General features: G+C 47.0%; 2 protein-coding genes and 1 pseudogene across 2 annotated transcripts; all 3 read left to right on the top strand.

Annotated features, from left to right (window-relative positions):
* Window positions 1-8,392: 8,392 nt before the first annotated feature.
* Window positions 8,393-9,413, top strand: LOC120956210 (uncharacterized protein K02A2.6-like; annotated as a pseudogene).
* Window positions 9,414-12,031: 2,618 nt separating this feature from the next.
* Window positions 12,032-12,518, top strand: LOC120952336 (39S ribosomal protein L50, mitochondrial-like). Its single transcript, XM_040371616.2, has 3 exons — window positions 12,032-12,084; window positions 12,158-12,357; window positions 12,445-12,518. The coding sequence occupies exons 1-3, from the start codon at window positions 12,032-12,034 to the stop codon at window positions 12,516-12,518; spliced, it is 327 nt and encodes a 108-aa protein (XP_040227550.2).
* A 401-nt stretch (window positions 12,519-12,919) lies between these two features.
* On the top strand, window positions 12,920-15,201 carry LOC125906660 (transcription factor grauzone-like). Its single transcript, XM_049606461.1, has 2 exons — window positions 12,920-13,172; window positions 13,274-15,201. Exons 1-2 carry the CDS (start codon window positions 13,062-13,064, stop codon window positions 14,813-14,815), a joined length of 1,653 nt encoding a protein of 550 aa, XP_049462418.1. The 5' UTR covers window positions 12,920-13,061; the 3' UTR covers window positions 14,816-15,201.
* Window positions 15,202-15,227: the final 26 nt, after the last annotated feature.

The raw sequence follows: 15,227 nt of genomic DNA, 5'->3' as shown, positions 1-15,227 counted from the left end.
ACCCACGGGCTAGCAGTGGTGCATGGAGCAAGTCCATTCCCTACAAACAACGAGCGGGATATTTTATCATGGTGTGTGTAAAAACCTAGAGTTAAGCGGAGAATCGGTGTGAAATACACGGAGGCGAGAGCGCGTTTTGGTTTCGACACAGTTTTGGCACTAACACAGTTACACATGTGGACATGTGTGCGTTTACTTTCCGCCAGTGCGCTCAGTTTGATCTGCTCGCAGCGCTGTGCTGATGTCGGTGTCTCGCTTGCACTGCTGCACCGAAAGTTCCTCTGTGTGCTCTCGTTCTTGCTACCACACGAAATCGTCAGTACAGCTCAAGGATCGGCAGCGAGCGGCCGCACGTGCGTCAGCCTAAGTCCTGGACGATTGATGTTATGATTTTGTAAAGTGTTCAAGTGTTCAAGTGTTGTGCGAATTCAAATGAAGCTGCGCGAATGATTCGTAATGCATGTTATGTACATCGCGCAGCTTCATTTCGTACCTTTTTACAGTAATCAACGTGTACAAAAGGATCTACACAGATATTCGGCCATTTCAACGTTTGCATCGATGGAGCGATCAATTTTATTTTAGTCAAATATTGTGTATCAACTTACGTAAATGTGTGAAATCGTGTAAAGTTAAAATGTAAATGTTTCAATAAAGTGATGAAAAAAAGATCTACGCGTGTTTGTGTTTTTGTTTAGCTTTACATAACAAAAAAATACGAAAGAAACGCACACAGCGCAACACGAAAGAAACAAACACAAGCACACGAAAGGATGCTCGCGCATGGGCACGAGCATTGAGAGAGCGCACCGTGTATTATGTATGGGAGCGGGAGAGAACCGTGCTACCCGTTCCCGCCCCCTTTTTTAAGCCTAGGAAATCTTCCATCGGCTTAACTCTAGGTTTTTACGCACACCATGATAAAAATTAGCCGCTCTTTGTCCGTAGGGTACTCTCACGTCATTGTGGCGATTTTCGATTTTATATATAGTGAGATCATAGTTTTAACGATGTTGCTACGGAAATTTCATTAAGTCTTCGTTTTTCATTTGAAAGTCGTGTATGACCTCATAAGACTAAAATAAAACTAACTTAAGACTGAAAGGGCCCATCTACAGAACTCTGTGAAGACTACTAGTTAAAACCATTTCTAGACCATTAAAACGTGAGGAGCAAATAAACTAGCAAAATAACAACATATTGCTATGGATATGTTCTTGAGATGGCAATGAAGCATTGAATATGAAGTCATAATATTGGTTGAGAGTTATTTGCGTATTTTTATGTTGTATTGATATTTTTTCTGATGATCTCGCTCACGTACGAGCAGAAATCCATGCCAAGACTTTTCACTGTTAAAATACATTATAATAATTTGAAAAATATCAAAGCGCCTCAGTAATATGCAGCTTTTTAGTTTGAAAATAGATTACAGGCGGTCCCCGAGACACGGTTAATGGGGACCGAAAACGGCCGCAAAATACCGCGTATCTCGAATTTCCGCGTAAGTCGAATCTCGTGATTTCCAGCTAAAATATCACAAATTTTCGTGTAATTTTGCAAGTAGGGGGCGGTTTTAGTTACTTTATGAATTATTTGATATGATTCTGACTGAATATAACTGTTTTAAACCTTTTGAAATAGTTTTGAACATTCGATTTTCGAGAAATTATTTGGCAATTTGCAATTGATATGTCAAATCAGTACAATTTGCTCAAAGAATTGTCAAATTTAGAAAACCGCGTATCTCCGAATCCGCGTATAAGAGATACCGTGTATCTCGGGGACCGCCTGTATTAAAAAATACAGATTTGTTTTAAACGACCTCAATTTGCACCAAAAGGAGTGTCGTAATAAACATGAGGTGAAGGTCGCTTTGGAATTTTTTTTTTTCATTTTTTTCTATATGTCCTGTAAACTAAGAATTTGTTTATCAAAATATCAACATGGCTGACACTTATTGCACACACAAATAAACAATCATATTAATAAAAATGCGAGCCGGTCTCGTAGTACAGTCGTCAACTCGTACGACTTAACAACATGCCCGCCATGGGTTCAATCCCCAAATAAACCGCGCCGCCATACGTAGGACTGACTATCCTGCTATGGGGGGAATCAATTAGTCACTGAAAGCCAAGCCCACAAGTGGGTACAGGCAGGCCTTGACCGACATCGGTTGTTGAGCCAAAGAAAAAAAAAATTAATAAAAATGGATTCCATTGGCTTAAGATCAGAAGGACTTTCCGGATCACAAGTTCAGTTGATTTGTAGTGCAATATGTGTGGCTAAGATCTTTTTAAACAGTACATAGCTATAGGAACCGCTTGTGCAGACTAATAAGTTTTAAGAATCTCCTCGTACAGGCAGTGTCTGAGATACGCGGAATCTGGTATACGAATTTTTACATAATGGTGGATTCCTCAGTATTATCCATTTTTATTTATTAATAAAATTAGAAATACATCGAATAATCTTTGCAGGGGATACAACCACCCACTACAAGCAAAAGGAAAATAAATTTAAATATTGTTTGGCTGAAAATCCCAGAATACAATTTACGAAGAAGTTAGAAATACTCAGCTTATCAACATTTTTCGTTAATATCGTATTTCAAGTACAACCGGTATAGCCTGTTCCATGTTCCCTTCAGCCAAGACTTAATATGCATTTAATTGATCTTAATTGATATTGATGCCTTAGTCTCAAATAACAAGTTTTGAAACGTGCTTAAGAATACATTTACAGGTTGATTAAAACCAGCCATCAAAACTCCAATTTTAGTTTCAACAGACAATCTTATAAGTGTCATAGTCTCAAGTAACAAGTCTTTAAACGTGCTTAAGAATGCGTTTACAGGTTGATTAAAGCCAGCCATCAAAACATCAATTTTAGTTTTAACAGACAGTCTTATAAGCGACTTCAGGACGTTTTAAAAGTTTAACAACTTTAAAGAATGTTAAGCATCTTCAAAAGACATGTTAAAACTATGTGGCTCAGTATACTCATAGTAAAGCATGCTTTAAGACATGTTTAAGTGTGAAAGGTATGTGAAATGTTTCTTGGCCAAGGTTTCTGTGTCGCCGGCCAGGGAACAGGTTTCTCGCGAGGTGAAGTTTTCGCCGCTATTGCACAAGCATGGCATCCCTTTACGTGCTCCGTTATGTCCTTATCCACGGATGGCCTGTACACGTAACTCCGGGCCTTCGACTTCATTCGCTGGATACCGGGGTGCCCTTCATGTAGTTGCTTCAAGCAACGCAGCTGCAGCTTGCTAGGGATCACCACTCTTTCCCCAAACAAAATGCAACCACGCACCGTGGTTAGGGCTTCGCTTCTGTGGTAAAAGCAAGCCAGCTCTGCAGCATACGCGACATTTTGGGGCCACCCTTCCATGATGTATCCGTAAACCTTCTTCAGGACAGGGTCGGACTCCGTGGCCTTCGCAACGTCTCTAAAATTGAGTGGAAATATATTATAACAGTATGATGCTATGGAACATCATTTTCCAACTCGGCGCTTGCGATTACGTATTCCGGATCCGGTTTTGCGTGCTCGTGTATCAGCCTTGAGAGCACGTCCGCATTGCCAAACTTATCGGTTTGCACGTAGTCGATGGTAAAATCGTACATCAGCAACTGCAATGCAAACCGCTGCAACCTATTTGCCGTGTACACTGGTATACCCTTATGTGACCCGAAAATCCGCAGCAAGGGTCGATGATCGGCTTGCAGTCGGAAGTGGCGCCCAAACAGCATCTTATGAAACTTTTTCACAGCAAATATAATCGCCAAACCTTCGCGGTCAATTTGGCTATAATTTGCTTCAGCCTTCGTAAGGGCTCTCGATGCGTGCTGAACAACCTTCAGCGAGCCATCCGCATACCTATGGCTTATGGTCGTGCCTAGTCCAACCAAGGCAAGGCAGGTCCAAGGGTTTGGTCTGATCCTGTCTGTCGATAACAAAACCCAGGTACTCTATCCTTGGCATTTTAAAGGGACACGTTTCCGCTCGGATCGTAAATCCGTACTCCTTTATGCGCCGAAAAAGGTTGAGCAAATTCTCAACGTGCTCGCGTTCTGTTTTGCCACCAACAACTACATCATCCATGTACCCAGATGTACATTTTAGGCCGGAGAGCATTGCATCGATGAGTTGCTGGAACGCGGCTGGAGCAATTTTAATGCCAGGTGGTAGACGGTTGTAATGGCACAATCCGCGATGCGTGTTAATCGTCAGGAGTGGACGATATTCTTCCTTAATTTGTACCTGCAAGAATGCATCCGTTAGATCAATTTTTGAAAAATACTTGCATTGTGCCAGTTTTGCAAAAATATCCTCTGGGAGTGGGAGTGGATATTCGTAAGATTGAAGAGCTGCATTCAACCCAGTTGAATAATCTCCACAAATCCGCACGCTGCCGTTCTGCTTCCTCACCACCACAATTGGGGCCGCCCAGTCCGAATAATGCACCGGAGTAATCACCCCTAGATCCTCTAAGCGATCGAGCTCCTTGTCCACCGTTGCTCGCATCGCGTACGCTACCGGGCGCTTGGGACAAAACACTTACAGATGAACTTATCTACTACATGAAGAAATGAAATGGACTTACCGGAATGCATCCAGGAGGCCTTCAACTTCCAATCTGGTTTCCTTTTCCTTTAGTTTCTGTAGTAGACTATGACTACCAATCAGTGGGATTTTGCAGAATTTCACTTCCTAGGGATAGTAGCTGTTGTGTTTGAACACTTTTGCTTTATTTAAACACTTATTAAACATACGATATAAATAAAATACATAATGAACGAACACTTTAAACGTATACTGTATGGGCCGCGCACCAGCCGCACCGAGCGCCCCTGCCGAGAGCTCCTGCTCGATCGGCCTTCGTGCACACTCTGCTCGGCGCTCGACACACACTAAGCCTTGCGCGCTTAGTGTGTGCGACAGTGTGCGTGTACACACTGTCGTCCCCCTGGACGTTGACCGGCGGCAGCGCAACTGCCACGGCAAGTCCAGGGGTCGGCACGCACGGCTGCCCACAACAGTAGCCTATGCCTTCTTTAGTAATAAATCAGTTCATAGTTAACCACCAAACGAGCAAGTTGGCTTTTATTTGCTCTCCGTTTGAACTGTAACATTTGGCGACGAAGAAAAGTTCAGAAGCATCTCGAAGGTCTTTTTAGCGAAATCATCGAATAACGAAAATGTCCCAAGAGGATCTGCGAAACGCCATCGTCCAGCTCACGAATCTCGTCGCGAAGCAGCAGCAGCAGATCGAAAATTTAGCAAATCGAACTTTTTCGACAGCGGCTAGCGGAAGCGAGAAGACAATCAAGTCATTGGCAAATGGAATCCAAGATTTCCTGTACGATCCGGACGCAGGAGTTTTCTTTGATGCATGGTACGCTAGATACGAAGACGTCTTCATTCAGGATGGTCATTCTCTAGACGATGCCGCCCGTGTGAGATTGCTTCTACGCAAATTAAGCACCCCTCTGCACGATAAGTACGTGAACACTATTCTGCCAAAGCATCCTCGCGATTTCTCTCCGGATGAGACCGTTACAAAACTGAAGAAGTTGTTTGGTCGCCAGAAATCGGGTTTTCACTCCCGTTACCAGTGCCTGCAGTACGCCAAGAGTGACGCGGATGATTTTACTTCGTATGCTGCCATGGTCAACAAACACTGCGAAGCGTTTCAACTTTCCAAGCTCACGTCGGATCAATTCAAAGCTCTCCGATTTCTCTGTGGACTACAATCGCCACGGGATGCGGACATCCGAGCTAGATTGATTTCGAAACTGGAAGCTGATGAAACTGCAGTTGTTGAACAAGGAGAAGCTTCAAGTAAGGTGACTTTGGAAAACCTTGTGGAAGAATCTCATCGTGTGGCCAACCTCAAGCATGACTCGCAGATGGTGGAAAACAAGGAGGCTTGCTCCGTCAACGCCATTTCGCGCAACCAGAATCATTACTCTTCGAAGAAGACCAACAAAGTGCCCAAGACACCCTGCTGGAAATGTGGGGAACTGCACTACATTCGTGAATGTCCGTTTGCATCACACACGTTTACTAGATGCAAGCAGCAAGGACATAAAGAAGGCTACTGTTCAAGCAGTATGCTCGCTGCATCAAAGCCTTTCAAGCAATGGAAGCCCAAAGAGAACATGAAGACGAATGGCATTTACACTGTTCGCAACGTCGGAAGGAAACGCAAATTCGTCTCGGTCGAGCTCAACGGTGTAGCAGTCCAGCTTCAGCATGACTCGGCGTCCGACATTACCATCATTTCGAACGAAACATGGGCTACCATCGGACGACCACCCACTCAACCGACCGATGAATCTGCTGTCACAGCGTCTAGTAGTGATTTGAATCTCCTCGCAGAGTTTCAAGCCGACATCACTATTAACAACGTGACCAAGACAGGGCGCATCTTCATCTCTGATAACGCCGATCTCAACGTTTTGGGAATCGATACTATGGATCTGTTTGATCTGTGGTCCGTACCGATTAACAGCTTGGTCAACGTCGTACATCAAAACTCTGACCAATACGTTGATCGCCTCAAGGTTCCCGGAGGTATTTCGAAGCACTCTGGGTAGATGCACAAAAGCGCAAGTGAAGTTATACTTGAAGCCTGATGCCCGTCCATGCTACTGTCCGAAGCGACCAGTGGCGTATGCGGCTCTTCCCAAAGTAGATGCGGAACTCGAAAGGCTCGAAACAAACGGTATAATTTCTTCAGTTCAATTCTCGGACTGGGCAGCACCAATAGTCGTCGTACGGAAATCGGACAATGTTTCGGTCCGTGTGTGCGGTGATTATTCTACGGGCCTGAGCAACGCGCTGGAATGTGACCGTCCTCCTTTACCTCATCTCGACGATCTTTTCGCGGAGCTGGCTGGGGCACGCTATTTCACACATCTTGACTTATCAGACGCCTATCTACAAGTTGAGGTTGAGGTGGTATCACGCAAGCTGCTTACCGTGAACACACATCGCGGCCTTTTCCAGTACAACCGATTTCCTCCCGGAGGCAAGTCGGCACCTAGCGCTTTCCAACGCATTAATTACAGCATGGTGGCTGGCATCTCTGGAGCGAAACCTTACCTTGATGATATCTTCATTGCTGGCCGCACCAAAGAGGAGCACGGCCGTATTCTCTATGTTGTTCTCGAACGCGTCCGTGAGTATGGTTTTCATTTACGCCTTGAAAAATGTCGTTTCGCGCTTTCCCAGATCGGTTTCCTTGGATTGATCGTCGACAAGGACGGTGTTCGGCCTGACCCGTCCAAAACAGAAGCCATTGAAAAGATGCCACCCCCGAAGGACGTGAAGCAACTTCGCTCCTACCTCGGAGCTATCAACTATTATGGTCGATTCGTTCCACAGATGAAGCACCTCAGGGCTCCCCTGGATGACCTGCTGAAAAAGGATGCTCGCTGCAACTGGACAAAAGAGTGTCAGAAATCTTTTGAGCAGTTCAAGACCATTTTACTCTCCGACCTGCTGCTTACTCACTATGACCCATCTAAGGAGATCATCGTCGCGGCAGACGCATCGAAGTATGGTCTAGGCGCTGTCATCATGCATCGTTTCCCCACCGGTGAGGTGAAGGCAATCGCACATGCTTCTCGCTCACTGACGGCAGCGGAAATGAAGTACGGCCAAGTGGAAAAGGAAGCATTGGCGTTGATATTCGTTGTCACCCGTTTCCATAAGATGCTGTATGGACGGCATTTCACTCTCCAAACCGATCATCAACCGCTGCTCAAAGTTTTCGGCTCGTAAAAGGGTATACAGTAGGTGACCGCTAACTGGATGTGTTTTACTGGAGTTTTTTTTAAGTGGAAGTTCGTTAACTGGAGTGATTCTCAGTTAAAAATCACATAAATGTCAAAATATGAAGCATCTGGAATCTTACGAAGGGAAATTCATAGCAAATGTGCATTTTTCTCACAAATTTAAACTCTCAGTTAGCGGTCACCTACTGTACCAGTTTACACAGCCAATCGTTTGCAACGATGGGCTTTGACACTTCTCCTGTATGACTTCGAGATCAAGCACATCTCGACGATGAATTTCGGCTACGCAGACTTCCTGTCCCGGCTGATGTCATCACAGCGCAGACCAGATGAGGATTACGTCATAGCTGCCGTCTATGTCGAATCCGAAGCAAAGGCGATCCTCGAAGACTCCATCAACAATCTGCCAGTCAAACATCAGATGATTGTGGCTGAGACACGTAAGGATGCTGTTCTGCAGTAAGTGATTAGTTACATCAATGAATGATGGCCAGCAAGCATGAAGCTAATCACCGATCCTGATGTGAAGAAGTTCTTCGTCAGACGTGAGGGACTTCAAGTCGTCGATAACTGCGTCATGTTCGGCGATCGAATTGACCTTCCATCAATATTCCGTAAGCGAATCGTCCGCCAGCTACATCGTGGACACCCAGGAATGGAGCGGATGAAGAATTTGGCTCGCAGCTACATTTACTGGCCGAATGTCGACGACGATGTGACGCAATTCGTTCGTCTGTGCGATGCATGTGCTGAAGCAGCATAGGCTCCGACGAAAGCAACCCTGGAATCATGGCCTCTCCCGGACCGGCCGTGGCAACGAGTACACGTCGATTTCGCTGGCCAATCGACGGACATCACTATTTCGTGATTGTAGATGCCTACTTTAAGTGGCCCGAAATTTTTCGCACTAGATCCATCACCACGACAACAACTTTGGACTTGCTTCGTGAAACTTTTTCCCGTTACGGCAATCCAGACACGCTAGTCTCAGATAACGGAACGCAGTTTACGAGCGGACAGTTTCAACAGTTTTGCAGTGAGAATGGCATCAACCATATTCGTACTACTCCATACCACCCGCAGTCTAATGGCCAAGCTGAACGTTTCGTGGATTCCCTCAAACGCGGCCTTAAGAAGTTAGGTAAGGGCAGTGGCGGATCTAACGGTAGGCGGACTAGGCGGTCACCTGGGGCCCCGTAGATCGCCATTCTATAGTATGCCGTATGAACAGAGTACTAGCGACAAGGGCCCCCGGTAGGGTGGCCGTTGGGGCCCCGAGGCTGGCGAATCATTTGCACGCCCCCCGTCAGCAAATATTTTAGAACCTGTGACTGATGATCGAAGGGGCCCCTGACGGTGTACTGTTCAATATCCCAACAGCAAGTTTAGTGCCACTACCCCCCCTCCCTCCGGCACAACAACATTTACCATTTACAGGGGCCTCAACTCGTCTTTCCGCCTAGGGCCCCCGATACCCTTAATCCGCCACTGGGTAAGGGGGAATCACCAAAATTACAGCATCTTCTGACGTTTCTTTCAGTGTACCGATCAACACCCAACCGGAATACACCTAAGGGAACGTCTCCAGCCGAAGTGTTTTAAAAAAGAACGATGCGCACTACGTTGGATCTGTTAAGGAAACCATGTCCTCCGACTGCAGACGTTAATCACAAACAAAATGAACAATTCAACAAACGGCATGGAGCGGTCAAGCGATCATTTGGAGAGAATGACTTGGTGTATGTTGAACAACACGTACACAACAAAAAGTCGTGGGTTCCTGGTCGAGTCATTGAACCAAAAGGATCCGTTAACTATGTCGTGTCGCTTGACTTGCATGGAAGACAGAAGCTGGTTAGATCGCATGTCAACCAAATGCGTTCTCGCTACGGTTCCGAAACCCCTGGGCAAGAACAACAACAACTTCCATGGGAAGTTTTATTAGAAGAAGTTGGTACTACTGCTGCAGTGAAGCCAGCCGGCAATCATGTTGCTTTTAATTTGAACTCTACGGTGCCAGCTGATGTTCCTGTTTTTGAAAATCCACCAACCGATTTTAACCCGCCAACAACCAATGAACAACCATCTGCATCAGCATCGGAATCCATCGCATCCGAATCCGTCACAGCCGAATCTATCGCATCTGAATCCGTCGCATCCGAATCCATCGAAAGCTTACTACGTCGTTCCGTACTGTTGTGGACAGACCGCTGCCTCATCCTGAGGGCTCACTGATGACTGCAGGGCTGTCATCCGGTGACGTCCTCAGTGAGGATCGCGGCGCGAGCAGGACCAGTCGTCCTCTCCCCGCATTGCGTGTGTGTGTATGCGTTATTATTTATATACGTGTTTATTTATTACCATACCAAAGATTAGTTGTTAAAATACATATTCTGTTTGTGCCGTACACACCGTCTTACAGGGTTTTCGAGGATTATATAGACATGTTCAGCGAGTTGTAGATTCGTTCAGGCATATAATAGACTCTTTCAGCGAGATATAGAATTGTTCGGAAGTAGGCGTTGACATTAGTGATGGGCGGGTCGACCCGAACCTATCGGGTCGGAGCCATCCGTAAGCGACCCGGAGTCGTTCGGGTCGACCCGAAAGGTACAAGTAGGTTCAGTGGGTGCAACGACTCCGGTAGGTGCGAGAAAGCATAAGCGACTCCGACCCGTTGGTGCAACGAGTTCGGGTCGGGTCGGGTCGGATTGAATCTATCGGGTCGACCCGAACTCGCTGCACCCTCGGGTCAAACTGAACCTACCGTGACCCGACCCGACCCGAACTCGTTGCACCAACGGGTCGGAGTCGCTTATGCTTTCTCGCACCTACTGATCTATCGGGTCGACCCGAACTCGCTGCACCCTCGGGTCAAACTGAACCTACCGTGACCCGACCCGACCCGAACTCGCTGCACCAACGGGTCGGAGTCGCTTGTGCTTTCTCGCACCTACTGATCTATCGGGTCGACCCGAACTCGTTGCACCCGCGGGTCGGATTTGATTCCGACTCCGACCTAGCGCACCCGCTGCACCCACGGGTCGGAATCGATTCCGACTGGCTTGCACCCGACTCCGGGTCGGGTCGTGAAATGAATCGTATGACCCAACACTAGTTGACATGTTCAGCGATTCTGTAGAGCTGTCATTTGTTTTGTTTACACACTGTGCCGCAGGGTTCAATTTTTCATTCTTAAAAGTCCTAAAAGTAGCTAATAATCATTCTCCAAGCTATTTAATACATAAATTAGTTGAAAAAAGCATATTGAATATCCATAGAAAAAAAATGAAAGCTCCACAGCTTCATTGGTTTGATCAATAGATGGCGTATTACAACTCATCATTATATTGCTATCCTTTTCTTGCAATGTGTTTCGACAAGTTTTATCTTATCATGACCTATATAGCCTTCTAACTTTCTGAGTAAAAATCTATATGAATGGTCGTGTGGTCAGATACGTGAGTATCAACACCAACGACCATTACTCAAATCTCACTTGCTTCAGTGCTGGTGGTTTCCGTTGGAGTTTAGTATTTAAACAATCGTATCGCCGTTCTAGTTCTAGCGATGCATAACTTCAATGCGAAACCACCCGCTGCGCAAAGCTATCGAAAACTTCTGAGCCTCTCGCTCAATGTAGCTAGAGAGCAAGAACCAATATATTATATTGATTACAATTGTATTATATAATTACATTATAATGATAAAGCGTGGTGAAAGGATGAGAAAGAGGGGAAGGAGAGGAGAAAGAGAACGTGGGTGTGAACTATTTTTCGGCCATTATCATTTTTGCATCAAAACGGTTGCGTTCCGGAGCTTTTTTGTCAGAAAGAGACAAACACATACAGCGCGCTCTCTCGAACGACCGAAAACGGAAAGCGAGCTAGAAAGCGAGCTCCAAAACTGCTCGATTTTGTTGTGCAGGCATACAACAGTGCAGAGGAAATGAAAAAGCTCTCCTCCAAGCGATGAAGCTCAGCTGGTTGGGGTATCCCACCAACAGATAGCGCCACCAGCTTTTTTGCTATTTTTAGAATGCATGAGTCGTTTGCCGTCTGCTAAACGAAGTCTTTCTATATTTCGTTTAGATAAAGTGCTTGAGTCGTTTAGAAGCCATTTAGTGGTCGTTTAGTGGATTTGTGGAACTTGGGGCTAGTGAAAATAAAAATTACACTACGGAGTACGATCAATGTAGCCCGGCCTTTAAGCAGAGCTTGATGTACGAGGGCAAGCGGTTTGAATCGGTGGCACAATCTCTTTCCGCTCGAAGGTAAGCATTGGGTTTTGTTTAGCATTCTCCTTTAGCTGAATTATTTGAACGTTGTTTCCATTCCATCCGGCAGCTACTTGCGCGCAATCAAACCCTACACGCCACCGGAAAACGTTGCCGAGCAGGTGCTTAAGTTGGCCAAAGAGAACGGTTTGATCGACGCCAGGCAGCCGTTCGGTGGGATGGAGAAGAAATTTGCATTTCTGTCGGCATGCGGCAAAGCGCTCGGGCACTGGGTACCGAATTCAATGCTGCACGAGGTACAAACCGTGGGTAAGAAACACGTCAATCGAATCAATATCGAAAACAAACGATTGGAAGCGTACTAAATACTTCTCTATTCGATTTTTGTACTTTCAGAGGATGCCACGATATTCTACCAAACACCAATCGACACACGACTTCCGTTCGATGCTGTTGTGTCTTTGGCTTGAACTCAGGTACTTTATTACATACAAAATTACAGTACACATAATAAGTATAAACTCAGTGGTAGCACAACTACCACGGCAAGTCCAGGGGTCGGCACGGCTGCCCACAACAGATGCGATACGCTCGGTAGAGCTGCCGGAAAATCTCCACATCCAGCAGGATTATGTGCGCTTCCATCCGGAAACGGTTCGGTGGAAAGTCGGCCTTCCCGAAGAGTTAGACGGTTGTGACCGGGCTGAAGTACAAACAGAAATACCGTGGCCATGAGGCGAAGAAATCTTTGCCATAGGTGTGTTAAAATTACGGAACCCCGTGAAAAATTACCTGTCTGGCAATTGATTTCGCTAATTGAGCAAACAGCTTAATTGAACATGTACATAGCGCGTGTACATAGCAACGCGGTAGTAGTAGTGGTGTGCGTGCGCGCAAGGACGTTTGCCTTTCGCTGGTGTTAGTGCGCCGCTGTGCTGTCAAAACGGAATCGTTCATTTGTTGACATATCACCATAAACAAACGCCTACAGCAAACGCGTACAGCAGCCAGCGATGGACGAAAAGTGTCGATTATGTTTGGCTCGGCTGGAAAATCTACGCTCAAACGCCACCATCGAGGAGGAGGGTTTTAGAGAAAAGCTTAAAACACTGTTCAGCTTCCCGGTAGGTGTCGAAAGCAGGCGTTGAAATGTGCTTCCAGCACGCCTGGCCATTTGTTTACAAAAAACAACGAAATGCTATTAACGATTCCCTTCCGTTTTCAGATCACCTCAATCGAAGCATTCCCATCGACGGTGTGCGTGCAGTGTGAGGCAAGGGTGTCCGATTTCCACACCTACCATGAGCAGGTGAAAAGCAACCAGGATCAGCTGTGGTCGACCCAGCATCAGAAGTATTTCGAAGAGGTCAAGGTAGAGCCCGCCCCGGATGCCGACTATGACGTGTTTGAGCTGCCGTTCGAAGAAGCGGAACCGGTTGAAGGTGCGCCGAAGGAGAGCTGTAAAAATGAACCCGATTCAAAGTGCCAACAGCAGCAGCTGCAGCAGCTGGACGAGCAGACCATAGACAGTGATCTCGATGATGGGATGAAGCTGGAGGATGAGTACAATCCTCCGAGCAGCAGCGCTGCTAGCAACAATAATTCAGACGACAGTGAGTACGAGGTGAAACCCCGGAGGTCGAAACGCGTGACGGACACGGCAGACCGCACGAGAACGACACGGCGCGGACGGCCCCCGAAAAGTGAGGCAGGCACGAGGTCGCCCGGTGAGCAGAAGAAAAAATCTCCCATCGTGGTGCGGCGGTGCCAGGCAACGAACGAAACCAACCAAAAGCTGCGCGAGTTTTACGACATGAAGTGCGAGATGTGCGAGGAGCAGCTGGAATCGTTCACCGCACTGAAGAACCACTACTATCGAACGCACCGAACGCCCGGCTACATCAAGTGCTGCGGGCGCACGTTCCACAGCCGGTACCGGTTGCTGGAGCATCTGTCCTACCACGTCGGCTCGAGCATGGTGTGGTGCGAGGAGTGCAACAAAACGTTCAGCAGCCGCAGCTACCTGCTGGTGCACAGGAGCCGCGTCCACGGGCAGGCCGAGGATCGGCCGTACAAGTGCACCCAGTGCCATCAGTCGTACGCGATGGAGTGCCACCTGAAGGCGCACATCGTGTCGCACGTGCGGGTCAACTGTACGATCTGCGGGAAGGAGCTGGCGAGTGCGCTTTCCCTCCGCACGCACATGATCAACATGCACGGCAACAGGGAGAACCACATCTGCGATAGCTGCGGGCGCGAGTTCCGCAGCCGGCAGGCCTTCGAGCGGCACGTCAAGCTACACCTCGGGCTGGAGGTGGCCGAACAGGTGCAGTGCGAGGTGTGCCACAAGTGGCTCAACAGCAAGCGGGCGCTCAAGATGCACGTGAAGCTGGTGCACATGGAGGCGGGCCAAACGTTCCAGTGCGATATCTGCTCGCAGCAGTGCCCGAACAGCCGGGCGCTGGCCAACCACAAGCAGCGCGTGCACGTGGAGGAGCGGTTTAAGTGTGAGGAGTGCGGCAAGCTGTTCAAGCGGCAGCTCTACCTGAAGGAGCACGTGGCCGCCCTGCACACCCGCAAACCGCTCTACTCCTGCGAGGTGTGCGGTGCTACATTCAACTCGAACGCGAACAAATACTCCCACCGCAAGAACAAACATCCGGTGGAGTGGGAAGAGCGCCGGAAACAGCAGCTGCAGCAGCAACAGGAGCAGCAGCAGCAGCAGCAGCAGCAGCAACAGCAGCAGGAACAGGCAGTTAGTTTGTAAAAGAGGCTTAGCTTAGCTTCTCTATGTAGCGCACATACTAATATTCCCAAATCCCATCATAAGTTAGGTGTCACGTATGGATTTAAGAAAGTTTAAGGTCGAATGCTATTTAATTATACAAAATCGCGATTTTCTAGTGCAATGATACACATTTGTATGCTGGTCATGTGAGTGGAATTACACCGAACAGTTCCACTTTGTGAAATGGTTTTAGACCTGTCCACAAGAACAAGAGGTCCCGACTGAGATGTTTCCACAATGGGAGTTGATTCGGAGATAATGCTTCGGTGGGAAAGATGCATCATTATTTAACAAAACTGTCAACAGATGCACAAATTAAGCAACCACAGAAAAGGATTTTCAACTGCAATTGAAAAATAAAATGAAAAAATCACATAAAAAACAACAATAT

Source organism: Anopheles coluzzii, chromosome 2 (assembly GCF_943734685.1).
Source record: "Anopheles coluzzii chromosome 2, AcolN3, whole genome shotgun sequence".
Lineage (NCBI taxonomy): Eukaryota > Metazoa > Arthropoda > Insecta > Diptera > Culicidae > Anopheles > Anopheles coluzzii.
Note: the sequence above shows the minus strand (reverse complement) of the source record. Positions and strands in the feature narration are given on the sequence as shown.